General features: G+C 36.0%; 1 protein-coding gene across 1 annotated transcript in view; it reads right to left on the bottom strand.

Moving 5' to 3' along the window:
• The window catches only part of CBLB (Cbl proto-oncogene B), a 211127-nt gene that overhangs the window by 42272 nt on the left and 150204 nt on the right, over window positions 1-18651 (bottom strand). Inside the window, exons 11-13 of the mRNA XM_060150650.1 lie at window positions 15209-15394; window positions 13300-13665; window positions 5228-5322 (exon numbers count right to left, since the gene is read on the bottom strand). Of these exons, the coding sequence (XP_060006633.1) occupies window positions 5228-5322; window positions 13300-13665; window positions 15209-15394 (647 nt within the window). The remainder of the gene's footprint in view (window positions 1-5227; window positions 5323-13299; window positions 13666-15208; window positions 15395-18651) is intronic.

Here is an 18651-nt window from a genome sequence, read left to right as displayed (position 1 = left end):
AGCTTAAACTATTAGCACCTTATCTGTTTAGAAAAAATCTATAACAACGATCAACACCACCACCTCCAACAACAAAACACCCTTTTTACAAAAATATTAAGTAATATTGATTCACATGTATTTGAAAGTTTAAGATTAATATGTCAAAAGTACAAAAGGTCCATTTCTAAAAGACAAGGAACAAGAAAAATATTCTTCTAAAAAATGACATTCCTCAGCATTCCAGAACATTATCTTACCTGAAGTAATTATTCCATTATTAGAGTAATTCCTTTGCTTATTGGCCAACATCTTGTGTTAAGTAAAGTAAGTATTTTTAACTGTTTCAGGTTTCATTTAATTTTGAAAAATCAAATTATTTCAAGATAAAAATAATTTAGTAAAAATTGACACTACAATAAAAATAATCCACATAGATTTTTTTCATTCTTCCCCTAAAAAAATTATGATTACCCATATTTCAAGCTTTTAAGAATTTATATTTATAGCTAAGTGTCAATCATCTTAAGTAGAAACCATTTAGGAAAAAAAATAAGTAAACCTATATGCACTAGTACAGTTTCAGCTTACTTTTATGACAGAATATGCTTTCAAAATAAATTCTATATTCTTCTAGGTCTCCAGATACATTACACAATAAAAGTCATATAATTGCAGTCATACTGTTTTACAAGAAAGAAAACACTATCAGAGAGTAGCCTCTTCCACCAATTTAATGGGAATCAGAGTAACATCAAATAATTTAACAATTATACTTCAGTAAATATTAATAACAACACAGTATAGCTTGAAAGGTAAATATTAGCTTTGACATTACTGAATTCAACACTGGGGCTCTCAACATTTGTGAGAACTATCAAAGGCTACGATGGGTAGCAATCTGTTATTTTGCTTTGGCCTAATTTTGAAACATGTACTAAGACGCTGACACGGAAACAATACACTTGAACATCCAACATCCCTATTTCCCTGAGTGACATTTTGCTAAGACCTGTATTCTATGCCTCTCCAGAGCTGAAGATCTATTCTCATTGTACTCTGGTTATACACTCTAATGAAGGTGAAGTAGACCAAACAAAAAAACAAACAAAAAACCCAGAGCAGTAATCCAAGTTATACTGGCTTCAAAAATGGGATGCAACCAACCAATTATAAATGAGCATTCAAGTTGCCAAGTATTCATATGTAATTAATACTACAAATGAGTACCCCTTAAAAAAACACTGCATGGAACCTAAAAGGTTGAAGCTCAAGAGAATTTTAGAGATCATTTAAGATAAACAGATCCCTTCATTTATCAGATGGAGAAAGTGAGGCCCAGAGAAGTTACCTTGTTCAAAGACAGACAAATATTAATACCGGAGTCACGTCTGGTACCAAGTCTGATTTTATTTTAATGGTCACTTCAGAATTCCATGCTGGTTCCATGATAAATATAGTACAGCATAAATGATTAAGAAAAATGCTTATTAAAATATTAAGTGACAAAGGAGAGCATGAAATTATCTCTACAATGTAATCTAAATCATGTAAAAAAAAAAGGCTAAAAAGAAAAAACAGTCAGAATGTTAAAACTCTGGGGAAAAACTGGACAGCTACATGTAAAAGAATGGAATCAGAACACTCCCTAACACCATACACAAAAATAAACTCAAAATGGATTAGAGACCTAAATGTAAGACCAGACACTATAAAACTCTTGGAGGAAAACATAGGAAGAACACTCTTTGACATAAGTCACAGCAAGATCTTTTTTGATCCACCTCCTAGAGTAATGGAAATAAAAACAAAAATAAACAAATGGGACCTAATGAAACTTCAAAGCTTTTGCACAGCAAAGGAAACCATAAACAAGATGAAAAGACAACCCTCAGAATGGGAGAAAATATTTGCAAACGAATCAACGGACAAAGGATTAATCTCCAGAATATATAAACAGCTCATGCATCTCAATATTAATAAAACAAACAACCCAATCCAAAAATGGGCAGAAGACCTAAACAGACATTTCTCCAAAGAAGACATACAGATGGCCAAGAAGCACATGAAAAGCTGCTGAACATCACTAATCATTAGAGAAATGCAAATCAAAACTACAATGAGGTATCAACTCACACCGGTTAGAATGGGCACCATCAGAAAATCTACAAACAACAAATGCTGGAGAGGGTGTGGAGAAAAGGGAACCCTCTTGCACTGTTGATGGGAATGTAAGTTGATACAGCCACTATGGAGAACAGTATGGAGGTTCCTTAAAAAACTAAAAATAGAACTACCATATGACCAAGCAATCCCATTACTGGGCATATACCCAGAGAAAACCATAATTCAAAAAGACACATGCACCCCAATGTTTATTGCAGCACTATTTACAATAGCCAGGTCACGGAAGCAACCTAAATGCCCATCGACAGACGAATGGATAAAGATGATGTTGTACATATATACAATGGGATATTACTCAGCCATAAAAAGGAATGAAATTGGGTCATTTGTAGAGACGTGGATGGATCTAGAGACTGTCATACAGAGTGAAGTAAGTCAGAAAGAGAAAAACAAATATCGTATATTAACGCATATATGTGGAACCTAGAAAAATGGTATAGATGAACCGGTTTGAAAGGGCGGAAATAGAGACACAGATGTAGAGAACAAACGTATGGACACCAAGGGTAGAAAGCCGCAGTGGGGGTGGGGATGGTGGTGTGCTGAACTGGGCGATTGGGATTGACATGTATACACTGATGTGTATAAAATGGATGACTAAGAAGAACCTGCTGTATAAAAAAATAAAATAAAATTCAAAAATTCAAGAAAAACAAAACAAAACAAAAACTCTGGGCATTGATATCTGGGGTACGTAAATGCTTATATTTATGTATTTGTTTTATTTTTTTCTTTTATATATTTTCCATATTTTCTACAATGAACAACTGCTACCTATATGTCAGAATAAAAAACAAAATGGAGAGATAAACATGCCATTAAAAGCCAGCACTTGTAATTTTAACTATGGTTAATTTGCAGCATGCAAAATAGAAAACTAATTTGCTGTTAAGGATGCATTGTTAAAGTATTTCCCTGGTTAAGTAAAGCAACTGCATTGTTTGAGGGAAAATAATCAAGAGTAAATGGGGTGAAAGTATATCCAGGTACACATACAAACTGAAGTGTTAGAAAAATATCAATAAAAGGCATTTTACTGTGAATTTGTTGTTCTTTACTTATAGAAAAACAAGCACTTAACACTAAATATAGATGAAGCAAATGGTGACCTCTGCCTTTTATCCCACTTGCCAATATGAATTTAATAAACAGAATGTAAAATTTTAATCTCTAATTAGCAAGATTTCATGTACTTCGTTTTTTGATGTTCTCTGAATTAGAGGTAATTGAGCTTAGATGTTTTAATCACATATACAAATACCCAGAGTTCATTTGGTGCTACAATATCATATGTTATTACTGATGTACAACCTACTACACAGAATATAGATATTTGCTTCTAACTTCTATGTCTGCTACATATCTGCCAGCTCCAGGAAAAGTGGCCACTAAAGAATGGTCCAATGCTTAGTTTCCCACTGCCCCCTAAATGATGTCAAATTTCATACTCATGCTTCTTCTCATGCACACCCCTTCCCAATTGTGCCCATCCTCCATGACTCAGGAAATTTCCATCTTCTCTATAAGACATCCTTGACTTACAAAATCTATAATAGTGTATTCTCCAAGCTTATATAAAAACTAACAAGTTGGATGCATACAGTTTAGTGCATAATGTTCTCTTGTGATTTCATGTACGTTAACTTTATTTTAAAGTAGATGGTAAATTTCTTGGGAGCTGGTATCTAGCTTATCATTCTTTTGCATCCAGTGACCAGCAGAGGAAGGAGTGAAGATGCTCTAAGACTTTCAGTTAGAAATGAGGACCTTAGCAGATGATAAAGTCAATCCACCAAGCGACCAAGTACTATCAGTATACTCATTAAACAGCAAACAGTAAGGTGTTAAGGGAGAAGCAGAGATTACGAGAAAAGGTTTTTGCCCTTAAAACCTTATAATCTTTTTAATGTGGAGAGGCACTTTAGTATTAGAAAACAGTAGAGCAAAGTACATAATTAAATGTGTAGAAAATAAACTCTAGGAGGAGGAATGAGAATCAGTCTTACTACATTATGACTGAAGTCACAGAAGTTTTCATACAGAAATAGAGCCTGAGACATGGATCTTCAGAATAAAGATTCTGAAAACTTGGTGCACAGGAGGGAACAGCGTGAAAGACTCATAAAACCAGGAAAAAAATCAAGACAAGATTAGAGGGCAAGCATTAGAATTCCTGAATGATATTTTAATTGGGTAAAATTCTGTGGATCTTACTGATATAGCAGGAGAGCACAGAATTAATTTAGAAGGAAAGAAAGAACAATGTTGGGCTTTGAGTAGGAAAGTGATCTGGGGAAAGCAGAATTTAAATTAAATCAGCTACCTGAATAAAATATACTGGAGGAAAGACAGGTAGCCTGATTTAATATAGAGTAGGGAAATGGCCATCAGGAGACTTGGTTTTATCCAGGTTTGATTTGGATAGACACTATCCCTTAACTGTCTGATATGCTTCTTGTGTCCCCATTTTTTCAAATGAGACACCTAGTTTAACTCATTTTTCTAGCTTTAAAATCCATTGATATTCCATTCTGAGATCATATCATATGATCAGGTAGAAGGCTCTTTCAGTTGTCCCGTTATAAGCCAGAACTAGGGCAATGGGGAAGATTAGCTGAATATGAAAAACTTTAAAAGAACAATCAACAGGACTTAGTGGCGGAATGGATTTGAGAAATGAGAAAACTGGAGGAACCAAAGATTATTTTATCATGTCAAACTGGGTAGTGGGGTAAATGTGATACCTCTAAGGAAGAGGCATGAATTGGAAAGGAGAGCTCATTGCGCTACCTGAGCCTCTTCTTGGATGCAGGGAAGACTTAGCTTTTTCTCTGTTGCTTTATGTGTAATCTCAGAGTGTAGGTAAGTCTCAAAAATGCTGTAGTTATCAGCAAGGAATCAGAAAGGATCTCGATTTCTGGTACTTTAGTTTAAAAATCCAGCTGGTTCATTTTTATTGATGCATATTCACCCCTGTACTTTCTGTACTAAGAACCTCAAAACCACTCTTTATAACAACTTTATGCATGTACAGTTGATCTCCAGATTCAGTAAAACTCACTTGATGCTGGGGAGAAGGGTGGCAGCTGGAGGGGGAGGAGAAAGCCGGGGAGGAACATCATATTCTTCACTTCCCAGGTGACCATTGGAAAAGACCTGAAAGGAAATCAAAGGGTTAGTTTAGAATTTAACTTCTGGAGGACCTTAAAACAGTAACAGTTCTTAGACAATCTATAATTTTGAAGAGAATATATAATTTCAGTTTATTTGAACAAGTGAAATATCATCTAATTTACTTAGGAGTTAGGAGCACCATCGTGATTATTTACTACCGCCCGAAAGTAGCACCATTTTTTATGTGAAAAGATAAAATACAACCTGATTCAACCTCTCTTATATTGAGAGGAGATGCTATAATTTCTATAAATCATATAGATAGCTAGGTAAATAGTAAAAGTCCCCAAACATGATCAGTTTTTATTGAAAAGCTAGCATTCTCTGTAAGGATTCAGTAAAGAAGAAAGCAGCACTGGTGCAATTCTTATTTCAATTCCTCCCAAATAAAAGTGTTCTAAACTATCTCTCTCTGGGGTTAACAGAACATTTCTAAACTTCTTGATAAAACAATGCATGAGTATAATCAGAAACGCCTTTGTTCTTTCAAGGCCGAAGCTTTAGCCCTACTGGTAACTAGAGACCTGGTCTGGCTTTCAGAGTGCAAGCAATTTTAAATATAATTTTTGGTGTGTGAACAACACAAACCAAAATTGTTACCTTGCTCATAAGGTACCATAGAGAGCCAGTGTTTACTCAGAATTCAGAAATTCTGGTTTCCAGATTGCTCAGTTACATATGGGAACTGTCTAACAACTGCTCTTAACTAATCCAACAACTTGAAATGAAAGCAACTTAAAAGAAAAAAAGAGTAACTTTGCAAAGACAGATTAAACATATTTTAAGACCGTTAATCATTAGGGTTTTATCATGAAGCTCTTTCCCAAACTCTTCACTAGTTCATATTTAAGAGGTGTAGGCTGATTTGTGGCAAAAAGGATGTGATGTAACTTGAATAGTTCTAGGTAACCCAATCAATGACCTACCAATTCTTTTTTCACCCCTCAGTTCTAAAATGGTGTTGAAGCTTTAGAGTGCAAAATGGAAAAGGCCATACCCTTCCCTAGCAACTTAAGAAAAGGAACATGTTTAAAGAATCCATTTGAAATATATCAATGTTTGCAATTTAAAGCTACAAAATATAAATTTTATAGCATTAAAGTATCACTCTAAAAACAAGTCCTGTGCTATATATAGCTTTGATTCCTCATTAGATTCAATACACTAGAGATACACTATGACAAAAATATCTCTTTGGGTTTCTGACTATGGACCAAATAACAGAACAAGGCGGAGTTTTTTCGATTTTGATAGAGAAAAGAAATGTCTCAGTAGATATTAATTATTGTACAGTTCAATGAAAACCCCTAACATAAAAAAATCCCTTGTAACCAACAAATACATGTGTCAAATCACAAGTGCTCATTGTATAATGGGCATATAAAGTCATCCTTAATTTGAGTCCTGTGCAATTGTTGCCAGAATGGATACAATGTATGATTTCTGCGATCAAATCTCCTTGATGTTTCTGTCATAAACACATTTAAAATTCATTCTGGGAAATGTAATATGGATTTATAGGCAATTATTTGCTTTAATAGGAGCAAGTATCTAATGCACTGTTGATACCTAGTAAAATTTCAGCAATTATAAAATAAAAGGGAGCTATGGGAATAACAATTTCTGTTGTATTAGTTCTACGTGAATCTTTTTCAGGACGAAGACTCTGATTTCCTCATTTTATAGGACATTCCTTCAATGCTTTACACACAGTAGGGCTCAAATGAACATTGACTGCTGACTGACTTACATTACACTACATATGTGCATACATACATGTTTGTAAAGGACCTAAAAATGCAGGTACTAAAATGACGTTCATGTTTCTGTTCATCTAAAGCGACTGGATGACAAGATTTACGATGATTTCATTCTGAACTCCATGTTCCCACCTGCATCCGTTTCATTAGACAAAATCATTTTATCTAAAACTACTTTAGAGACTGCAGTAAGTCACAACTTTTTGAGCCAAAAATAAATATTTTACGTCCTCTGGAAATCTGCAAAGCCTTTTGCAAATAGGAGAAAACAGTAGTTCCTCAAATGTGTAGATTGATAGTATCAACTGAAGCAGTTCACACTGAAATCTCACTGATTCAGGCCTTCTTAAACTCTCAACTAAGGAAACATCTTTTTCTTCTGCCTTCCTAGTTCACTGTTGCAAATTTACCACAATTCCATTGGACATGCTACCAACTTAAATATTCTGATCCTATCATTCCTCTGCCAAACAAGTTTTCAAAGCTCTTTTTTGTCTACCAAGTTAAAGATAACTTGGTATAGAATATGAGACACGACACTCTGTAACTGCTTTCAGTTTATATTGCCATAGTTTTACCTACCGTACTTACTCTCTCTGTATGCCCTAGAGTCTGTCCAAAATTGACTTCCTGCACTGTGCTTACCTTCCCACCTCCATGCTATTCCTTCCTGTCATGTCTACAACACCACCACCTACTGATCTTTTTTTTTTTTTAGCAGTACGAGGGCCTCTCACTATTGTGGCCTCTCCTGTTGCGGAGCACAGGCTCCGGACGCGCAGGCTCAGCGGCCATGGCTCACGGGCCCAGCCGCTCCGCGGCATGTGGGATCTTCTCGAACCGGGGCACGAACCCGTGTCCCCTGCATCGGCAGGCGGACTCTCAACTGCTGCGCCACTAAGGAAGCCCTACCTACTGATCTTTTAATGTTTACAGATCCGTCTTGCACGAAGCTTTCTTTATTCCTTCTTTTACCCTGCATCTCAATTGGAATGTTTCTCCCCCTAGGGCATCCCACATTATATATTCTGGATGCTTCGCCTATGCCTCATCCCTTAATTATATACCTGTCTCATCCTCACTAGACTGTGCTTGATTCATTTTGTGTTCGCCACAGTGTCTTGAACATCCTACTCGTTTAACTGAAAGAGGCTGAACGAATAAGAATACATTAAGGGGAATTTATACTACCTGTGGAAGAAGTATAATCTGAGTTATCACAAAATTTATTATAAACTCTAGGTTACTCTAGGTTACCCTGTATTAATATTTTTCACATGCCTCAAGATAATATTTCATCCCAATTTTTAAGTTTGAAATATCTTCCTATGATTCAGATATTGTCTAAAGTTTAATGTTAAAGCATTTGGGACCCTTGAGATGTAGGGAAAACAAACACAATTGTGATAATCTTAGTACAATTAAGAAAAACCTTTTTAATTACAAAACCCCAAACACAACCCCCTTCCCCCATCCCACACATGTAAGAGCACACATACACTACACCAAAAATATCACTATAATTTATCCTTCAGAAACATTAGATTAAAAATGAAACCTGTGTACACAGAGGACTTATTTTCTGAAAGACAGCACCTGAGATTCACAGATAAGTTTAAGTTCATTCTTATAAACATGTGCCTCTCCACCAAAATAGCAAAAGCCACAATCTCAAAAAGAGGAATCATTCTATGTATTTATCTAGCAACATCTTCAACAGATTATTGTACACAAGGTCATTTTAGAATAATGTCACTTGAAGTAACATAAGTCAGAGATCATTTTTATCACATAGGAAACAGTAGCATTCTTAATCTTTTAAGAGGAACAAATATAGTTGGACACAGTGTTAGTATCTAGATATAAGGAGATACATTTCAAGTCTCCAATATTTTAAAACATTTTCGTGCAATAAAATAATTAAAACAAACAAACCAACAACAATAACTAAATATCTAGCCAACAAAGTATTAAGTAAGGAACAGGTTTATAATGTGGCTAGAATTTGAGGGAATGGAAACAGTCCTATAGGAAAGAAATCTCTTACCAACAAAATAAAACAAGGTAAATAAACCTAACAACTCTTAGCTTTCAGGTTCATGTTAAAAAGTAAAGTATTAATTTAGTTAACTTGATTATGCTAGGTGGGAGGGAGAAGAGAAATGGGAGTAAATTATAGTCACAGAATTCTTACACTTCATTTTAATTATGAATTAGAGGGCTTTTTTCCTTAGAGCTCTTTACAGTTAGCAAATAGAGTAATTAGAATTTAATTTATCCTTGCTTCCCTTACCATTTATCTAGGAAAGATGCAAATAAAAAGGGCAAATGGTTCTAATGGATGATGGGAACTGGCACACTGACATAGGACACACAACAAAGGGCAGCAAGTCCTCACTCTACAGAATGGTTAGTTTCATGAACTCCCCTTATGGTGTTAAACTTTTAGTACTCATCTAAGTTTTCTTATCTTTAAAATGGGCAGATGATATTTAATTTGAGATATTTCCTTTAATGAAAACAAGTCTGAACGATAGTTGTTACTCTTTGACACAGAAGTGTATTTGCTTACACTTGGAGAGACTGACGGGTTATGTGAAGATAACACATCAGCCTCCAAGTATCTAAATCCCTATACCCTTTATTTGCATGATAACATTTAAAAAAAAAAATTTTAAAGACTGCACACTAGGTATGGAGGGTGAGAATATATTGTAACACCATTTTCATTAATATACAAGCCTTTTTAAATCAAAATCATTTCCCCTTCTTCTTCAACCCTTCTCCCTTGTTTCCCTCTTATTGTGAATATGTGATCTATCTATAGAAAATGACTACCTCTCTAAAAGAGTAAAAAATCCTATTTTAAACAAGAAAGTTACATTTTACCTTTGGCTGAAGGCGAGTGCTGGAAAAATACATTAAAAAAACTGTCTACGCTCCTAGTGTACCATAGACATCTTCTTCCTCCAAGTCCTTTCCTGCCCTACCCCTGCCCACCTCCAACCCCAGCATGCATATACTCTTTCCCCCTCTGTAATCAATCTAACTGTAATAACTCAGCAACCCAGTTACTGAGTGTTTGCTGAGAATTCATTAGCCACTATGCTAAATAAAAGCAGAGAGGAAAGGGAGAAAGAGATAATGATTTTGGTTTTAAATTAAAAAAAAAATAAGGACAACTATTTTAAATGAAAATGAACTGTTACAACTTATACTAAGACTCCACATCTAGTTTGGTTTTATTCCATAACCAAGGGATATGGGGGCTTAGATATTTGGAGGGTAACTATTCTCCTAGAAAGTAGGTCCTATTATTATTTCATTTCATAAAGTAAGGGAAATAAGTGGAATTGGGGGCACAGATGTAGTAAGTTGCTTGCATCCACAAAGCCAGTGAATTCTAGAGCAGGAAGTAAAACTCAGGTCTGACTCCAGAGCCTGGTGGATCTATGTTGATCAGATTTTTAGTTTTGTTAAAATGCAGCTATCAGGTTTGCCTTATCATTTTTACTTCTGCCTAAAGGAGTTGAACAGTTCCTCTTCTATAAAAACATTTTGTTAAATTTGAAAGGGGAGAGAACATTGGGATTCTGGTTATCCTGAACACTAGGAGAGTCTTGTATGTAGAAAGTGCTTACAAATATGTAATTAAATCAATCTGGATTGAGGAACTACAGAGACGTAAGTTAAGAAACAAACTCCAGGGCTTCCCTGCTGGCGCAGTGGTTGAGAGTCCACCTGCCAATGCAGGGGACACGGGTTCGTGCCCCGGTCGGGGAAGCTCCCACATGCCGCGGAGCGACTAGGCCTGTGAGCCATGGCCACTGAGCCTGCGCGTCCAGAGGCTGTGCTCCACAACGGGAGAGGCCACAACAGTGAGAGGCCCGCGTACCGCCAAAAAAAAAAAAAAAAAAAAGACAGACAGAAAGAAAGAAACTCCAACCCAGGATCATGCAGAGACTGAGAATTACAGGATCCTAGATGGACGCAGTCTTCCATCGGTTGAAGCTAGCCTCTAAGTCTCCCAACAGTGAAATAAGAAGAGGAATTGGGCTTTTTCTACTTTATGTCAGTTGTGATATACCTTGTGGTCTACTGAAGTGGACCCATTTTTCCTTCAAAAGATAATAAAAGAGGAGAATAAGGGGAGACATGGTCTGTTTTATAGCATTTAATACATTATGTATAAATCCTTCTTTATAATCTGCCTTAAAAGTCAAACAACTATACTGAAATGAGAAATATTAGATGTCTAATTTTGGTAAAAATGTTAATCTAGTTGTAACTTGAAATTAACTTTGAGAATATAAGCATTGCAATGCTAATACACACAACATATGAGATTAGACCTTCATGAATTTTAATGAGCCTAATTTAGATAGAGTTAAACAAATTCAGCTTTCAATAAGACATAAATTTTGTACTTTACTCAATGTTCTCTGGGATATTAACATGTATCAATGATCAAGACATGAAAGTTCACATAGAAAACATGTAAAGGAATCTTTATAACTTAAATCAGTACTAATACTAATAACTTATATTATAGTTAATATAATAAAAATAAAATTTCATACCTATAACCTAAGAAATTATAACCCCAATTTAAAACGACCACCATCCATACAAAAATTAATAGCTTGTATTCTAGGGCTTAGAAGGGCACGTTTATTTAGTGCTAAGACTGTATAACATATTATCTAAGAAGAACCCTGAAACAAGAGGTCTTCAGTGAATTGCCCAAGATAATTATTATAGTTTAAGTATTTCTAAGTCCATTCAGGAAATAAATTGTAATATGTTGCTAAGATATAACCATTCATGTCGGAGCTCTTCTGAACACTCTCCTTAAGGCAAGTGTGATCATGTATGAATGAAAAGTAATAGAGACTAAAGGGAAGAAAAAAATCACTGGGAAAAAAAAAAGGCAGGTCCTTCTGATCAAGATTCTACGTTGTAGAAACATACTTTTGAAGATAAGCTCTCCATTTTCAGAGAACATTATAAAAATGCTTTTATAAGTGCCTTCTCTTCCATTTACATCACCTTTGCATGACCTTGAAGAAAACCTTTACAGATCTTCATATTTATAATAGATGAAAGCCTGCAGGTACCAACAAGGCACTAACAAAGAGTTACGGCAAACCACCACCACTCTTCCCCTGTGTTTCGAATGCCTGAGTAGACAATTTTGACTCTTGCTATCCTGGCTACCCTAGAATATCACGAATAATTAAATCTTATACAGAGTTTTCCTTCACACATGTGCACGCATGTGTGTACACACATACAGGAATTTAGTACATGTCATTCTTCACAGTTCTGTGTTTCTTGATTAACTCACCAACTACAAACTATTATTTTGAAGGAATAGTCTACTCCCCTAAAATAACAACTTAAGATCAAGAGAGATGGGAACACTTAAATATTACAGTCTTCAAAAGAGGCAAAGCCTCCTTCAGCTGAAGGAAGATGGTGACGATCTGATCTAAGTCAAAAATATCGTGGACACAAATATCAGAAAACATTACAGAACAGCTCTGCCAGGGGCCCACTGAGGGTTCGAAACTCAATGATTTCTGCTGCTGCCTCTTCGGTTCCCTGTATGCTTAAATTCTTTTCTGTACATATAAATGACAGTGGTAATATCCTTCATGTTAGAACTCAACATGTGTGACAGTCTTTCAGTTTTATAGAGAAAGACCTTGCTTTCCAACAATGAACTGGACCTGGTATTTTTATGTATGTGAGAAGTTCATTCTACCTGGCTGCCTAAGGTGTGCTGTCCCAGGCAACAATAACTCCAATGACTGATTGATGATATGCTATAACCATACAACTTTCTTTTCAAATTAGATAGAAGTAGGAGAGTTAAATAAAAAAAGACTGCTGATTCTCCCATTGACAACATTAATAGGAAAAAAATTTGCAGATGAAATAAGGGAAGGTGAACTAAATCTCTGGCAAATTGTCTGGTGTCTTCATATGAAAATTAAATCATTACTTAGAGCCTTCTTCCTGACTTCTGTTAGGTTCAAGTTTTAATGAGCTTCTGATTATTTACAATTTGCAGATAATTAAAGACCTGCAGGGAAGTGTCACACTAGGCGAAAAAAACACCACTCAACCTTTTATACTACCTCTTATCAGAAGACTATAAGCAGATTATTTAGCTTCAGCTTTGAGTATTTCTTACCTTGGCTCCTTCTAAAGGCAAATCATGGCGTCTGTGTTTCCGCATAAGCACTGGGTCAGAGCCCATTCTACTGTGCCTTCCATTTACATTTGAACTCGCTGTGATTCCAGGCTTTGGAGAGGCATCCCCTAGGAGGCGACATCCCACTGACTGATTAGTCCCAAGCACATCCCGAGGACACCAGGCTTCCAGAGGCATCGGCTGGTCTCTGGAAGGCACACTTTCCATGTGAAGGAAGTGACGACTCAGTCTATTGTCAGGGGGGATTGGGGGAGGTCTCTCAGGTGGAGGAGGAGGAGGGTCTCTTAAGGGAGGTGGTGGTGCTGGGAGTGGTTTGTCTTGTTTTCTCACCATGCAAGGAGAAGACTAAAGAAACACAAGAGGAAAAACATTAAAAGAGGTTCCATGCACTGAAATGACTTCCAGACTAGTATACTATTGCTTTTGTTTTCTAAGTCATAGTAGGGCTTTATTAGATTCCTGTGCCATCTTTTAATGAGTTTATTTTATCACCAACTAATGAAAGTTTAAAATATTAATGAAAAACTCAAATATATTAAGATTTCTTTGTAGAAAATGAATACGTAAACTCAAATGTTAGGATTATAAGGACTACAGGGAAACGTAGCAGAATATCAAAATTATATGGTGATTTTGACTGGTTGACATTAAAATAATAATGTCATTAATTATTTTATTTGCACGTTTCTGTGATTTAGGAGAAACAGCAGAAACCATCAAAGTTGTTGTTGTTTTACTTTTTAAAAGAGCACCTTGATTTGTAATATCTTTGGAAGACTGAAAATGTTGGTTTTGTTATTTTTGTGTTCACCTCTATAATACAGAGCAAGTGACAAGGGGGAAATGTGCTCCGGTTCTTTAATAGTTATTACCAGAATAGTGAAAATTCACAAATAATAGAGCAGCATTATTTACAGACCTTACTTGAGTTTTATGGATCTTAAAAAAAAAAAATCAGTCTGATTCTTATGTGGAAATACGAAGGTATAAGCTCCTGAACTGAATCTATGTGACTTTCACAGTTTTTATTTTCATTTACATAGTTCATCTGATGAATGATTTGTCCTTTTATTGTTTGAAAATATTAGCAAAAAAATGTGTGTTTACATAATTCTGACTAAATAACATCCTAAAAAGTCTTAATATGATCTTAAAACCATGTTAATTATAATGTAGAAAAGTCTAATACTATTAAAATACTGTGCTTCCAAATAGTTTTAGACCGTAACACATATTACCGAATGGGATTAATATTTAAAATCTTATATTTAATAAAGCAAAATATTCCCTTTTCAAATTTGGAAAAAAATCTGCACAGAACTAAAACTGTGGGCTTAGATGTACAGATAGAATTATGCCTTTAATATTAAACAGTAATGCAATTAGTTTGCAAATACTGTAATTCTTTGTAATTAATTCCTTCAGGTATAAAAGGTACATATAATTCCCTCTTCTGAGTCACCCTGAACCTTGGATGATAATCTATCACATCTTAAGCCCTATGCAAATATACGCTCATAACATTTTTCTTGTCAAGACACTATGAAAATGAGTGTAAAATATCATTTAATAAGAGCATGCAATTTATTTTAATACATGTAATGACCTTTTAAATCCATTTTACAGAATAACTATACTTACTCTGCTGTTTATTTTAGCAAATCAGGGGGCTGTTACAGACATGTGCCCTCTCTGAATACTTATGTAACTTTTATAGCAATAAAGCAAGGAATATGATAGTGGACTCACTATAAACAAAATGAGAGACCCATCAAAGTTGTTCATAAACAAGAGCATAAGAAATATGAGTAACGGAATTTTAAAAACCTGAGCAATCAATAATCATCACATAAAATTATTATCTATGTTTCTAATAAAATTGATTTACCTTTGGTGAACCAGTTGGGCTGCCACAGGGAGACCGAACTACGCCTTTCTGAATTAGATCCAGGCGAGGAGGCACTGGTGGCAGGCTTAAATGTGGGATCTGGAGAGGGTCTGGATGTGGCTTTCTTCGCTGTGCAAGGGGAGAGGATCCCGGTGATGTGACTGGGGAATTCTGCCTGTCAGTGCACTAGAATATAAAAAGAGAATGATGTTTATTTGAGGTGTAAAGTACATACCTTTCAGTTCTTAAGACATTTGGTTTTGAGAATGTATCTGCCATTGCACATCTGTTAAAATAAACTCACTTAGTTTACTCTGATTAATAGATGGAAGGAGCTCACATTGTCCCTCAAGAGCAGTATTATGTAAAGAATAAGTGGATTAGTTTCTCCTACATATTGTAGAAAGGGTCTAGGAAAAAACCAGCAAAAGGGTAGTTTAAAAACAATCAAGGGCTTCCCTGGTGGCGCAGTGGTTGAGAGTCTGCCTGCCGATGCAGGGGACAGGGGTTCGTGCCCCGGTCCGGGAGGATCCCACATGCCGCGGAGCGGCTGGGCCCCTGAGCCATGGCCGCTGAGCCTGCGTGTCCAGAGCCTGTGCTCCGCACGGGAGAGGCCACAACAGTGAGAGGCCCGCGTACCACAAAAACAACAACAACAACAACAACAAAAAACCAATCAAATGCAGGCATTCTTCTAGAAACCTGTCTACATTTTATGAGAAACATGCAATGCAGTAACGCACATTGCTCTTGGTTATCTGTATTATAGAATTTTCTTAGGTCTTTGGGTTTATAGTACATTCTAGAACTTAGAAATCATTTTGTTTCGTATAAAATACGTATCCAGTGCATAATCTACTTTCCTATAAACCAATTAAATCAGACAAGGATTTTTAAAAATTTGTGTATTTAAAATAAACAGGTTTAAGACCAGATATTTTCCCCCAAGCCTTCACATGGAAAATAAATCCTCAAGTTAAATGTTCTTCTTTAAAAACAATTACATCTAGGAAAGTCTGTACTTCTAAAACTCTGATAGATTTCTATGCTATTACAGGGTTTCCATGTTATCTGGTAGATAAAAGAGCACCAAAAAGCCATCAACAAGTACTTTGATTTGTACGTATGTGTGTAACCCTTTCTGTTTCAGAAGTGTGTGTGTGTGTGTGTGTGTGTGTGTTTGACATAACCTGATTCCTATTTGATATAAAAGCCATCCTAATTAACCAGATAGCCTCACTAGGATAACAATATTCTGTTCTGGAATATCAAGCAGTTTCCTTCTCAAGGCTAAGTTACTACCTACCTCTTTGGAGACCTAGGCTTAATTTTTATACCTACTACATTAATCTAGCATGCTTTGATATTCATCTATTTCCTAGTGCTAGTATTTATAAGGAGTTTTAAGCTTGTTTTTAAGCCATTTCCCCCTAACATTACTTACCTTTGTAAGAGTAGTCAATGTCAACTGACAATTTAATTTCAATTCTAGCAATAGTGAGAAAGATTTAGCCATTCTGTCCTTAACTGAGATGTGATAATAAATTTGTGTTCATGTCCACACTTAGTTACATCATGGAAGGTCTTTTTTTTTCTAATTTACTAAAATTGTGGTTTGTCTGATGTTTTTCTCATGATTAGACTAGCACTGTGTGTTTTTGGAAGGAAGGCCATGTTGGTAAAGTAACACTTTAACCACATCACATCAAGGGTCTACACTATCAATGGGATTCATCACTGTTGATGTTGACCTTGATTACCTGGCTGAGGTATTGACTGTCAAGGCTTCTACACTACAAAGCTACTTACTTTTTCTCCCATTTTCCTTACTGTACTCTTTGCCAGGAAGTTACCATGTGCAGCCCACACTGAAGGAGTGGGGACTTATGCTTCCCCTGGTAAAGGCTTTTTAAAAATAAATTTGAGTGTCTAAGCAGAAGCTTCTAGACCATACCTCAGGTATACTGGAATACTGCCATGACATTGCTAGACTGTCAATTCTTTGTCTCTCTCGATAGATGCCAAATAACTTAAAATAGGTCAATAAATTCAGATGCACTTTCACATGTAAATTTTAAGACCCCTTTCTTATTAATTTCATGATTCTTTTTTATATCTCTTACCTACTTAATTGAAGGGGAAAAAGCAGAAACTGTAGAGTCATAAGCTGATTTTCATGCAGCCAGTATTCTTAATAAAATAACATGACTTTTACCCCAAAAGTCATGGAGCCTCACGTGGTCATGAATTTGAACCTTACGGAGTAATACCAATCCAAAAATGATCACAGACAGAATAGAAAAAACTCCTCATGTCAAACTAAGTGCATCACAGTTCGTAGCAGTCAGATCAGGAGATGTCACAGGACATCTAATTCTCCAAATTCCCATTAAGGGTAAGTTACTTTCTCTGAGAACTAGAAAAAATGTTACCTGATAAAAATCCTTTATTGATCTGGTTATTATTCTTTACAAAAAAAGACTCAAGAAGCAAAGCTATCCACATGGTTCCTATCCTGTAAAGAAATAATTTTTACATAGATATACAGAGAATACATAGCACTTCATTGTTTCAGTTACTTGCAGAGAAATTTTTCACTGCTTGTTGCATTTACTGCAAAGACCTATGCTCCTCCAAGCACTTTACTTCCACAACTACCTGCCTGCTTCCCTAATTACCTGGAATAGGAAGGAGAATCCTGACAGATCCAGCAGCCCACCATCATCATTAGAACTTGACTTCTGGTTTAACTACTGATTTAATATTTAAGCAGTTACCATATTCCTAGTGTGTTTAAATAATGGGATGGACTTGATTTGAAGTGGGTGAACTGTTAAGATATTGAAAGGGTATATTGAAAATCTTTGGACAGACATCCAAACCACTGTGTGTGCTGCAGAAGTAACCCTGAACTTCTAGTTACCTCCAGACAAGCATACTCTCTACAGCTTTGTGAATGTAATCTGAAGCAGAACTTGCTTAAGAAAATTCATAATCCGCCTGCCAATGCAGGGGACACGGGTTCGAGCCCCGGTCCGGGAAGATCCCACATGCCACAGAGCTATAAGCCCATGCGCCACAACTACTGAGCCTGCGCTGTAGAGCCCGCGAGCCACAACTACTGAAGCCCGTGCGCCTAGAGCCCGTGCTCCGAAACAAGAGAAGCCACCGCAATGAGAAGCCTGCGCACCGCAACAGAGTAGCCCTGCTCGCCGCAACTAGAGAAAGCCCACGCGCAGCAACAAAGACCCAATGCAGCCAAAAATAAAATAAATAAAAAATATTTAAAAAAGAACAATTCATATTGCATTCTCAAGGTGATTTTATACTATCCTCCCGAAAGACTAATTCATGTTGAAGCATTACAGTAACTGTAAGTTGGCTTAGTCAGAAGGATTTTATGGAGAATAGGTGAAGAGTATGTGAAGAAACAAAAAATATTT

The sequence above is a fragment of the Lagenorhynchus albirostris genome, chromosome 5 (genome assembly GCF_949774975.1).
Source record: "Lagenorhynchus albirostris chromosome 5, mLagAlb1.1, whole genome shotgun sequence".
Taxonomy (NCBI): domain Eukaryota; kingdom Metazoa; phylum Chordata; class Mammalia; order Artiodactyla; family Delphinidae; genus Lagenorhynchus; species Lagenorhynchus albirostris.
Note: the sequence above shows the minus strand (reverse complement) of the source record. Positions and strands in the feature narration are given on the sequence as shown.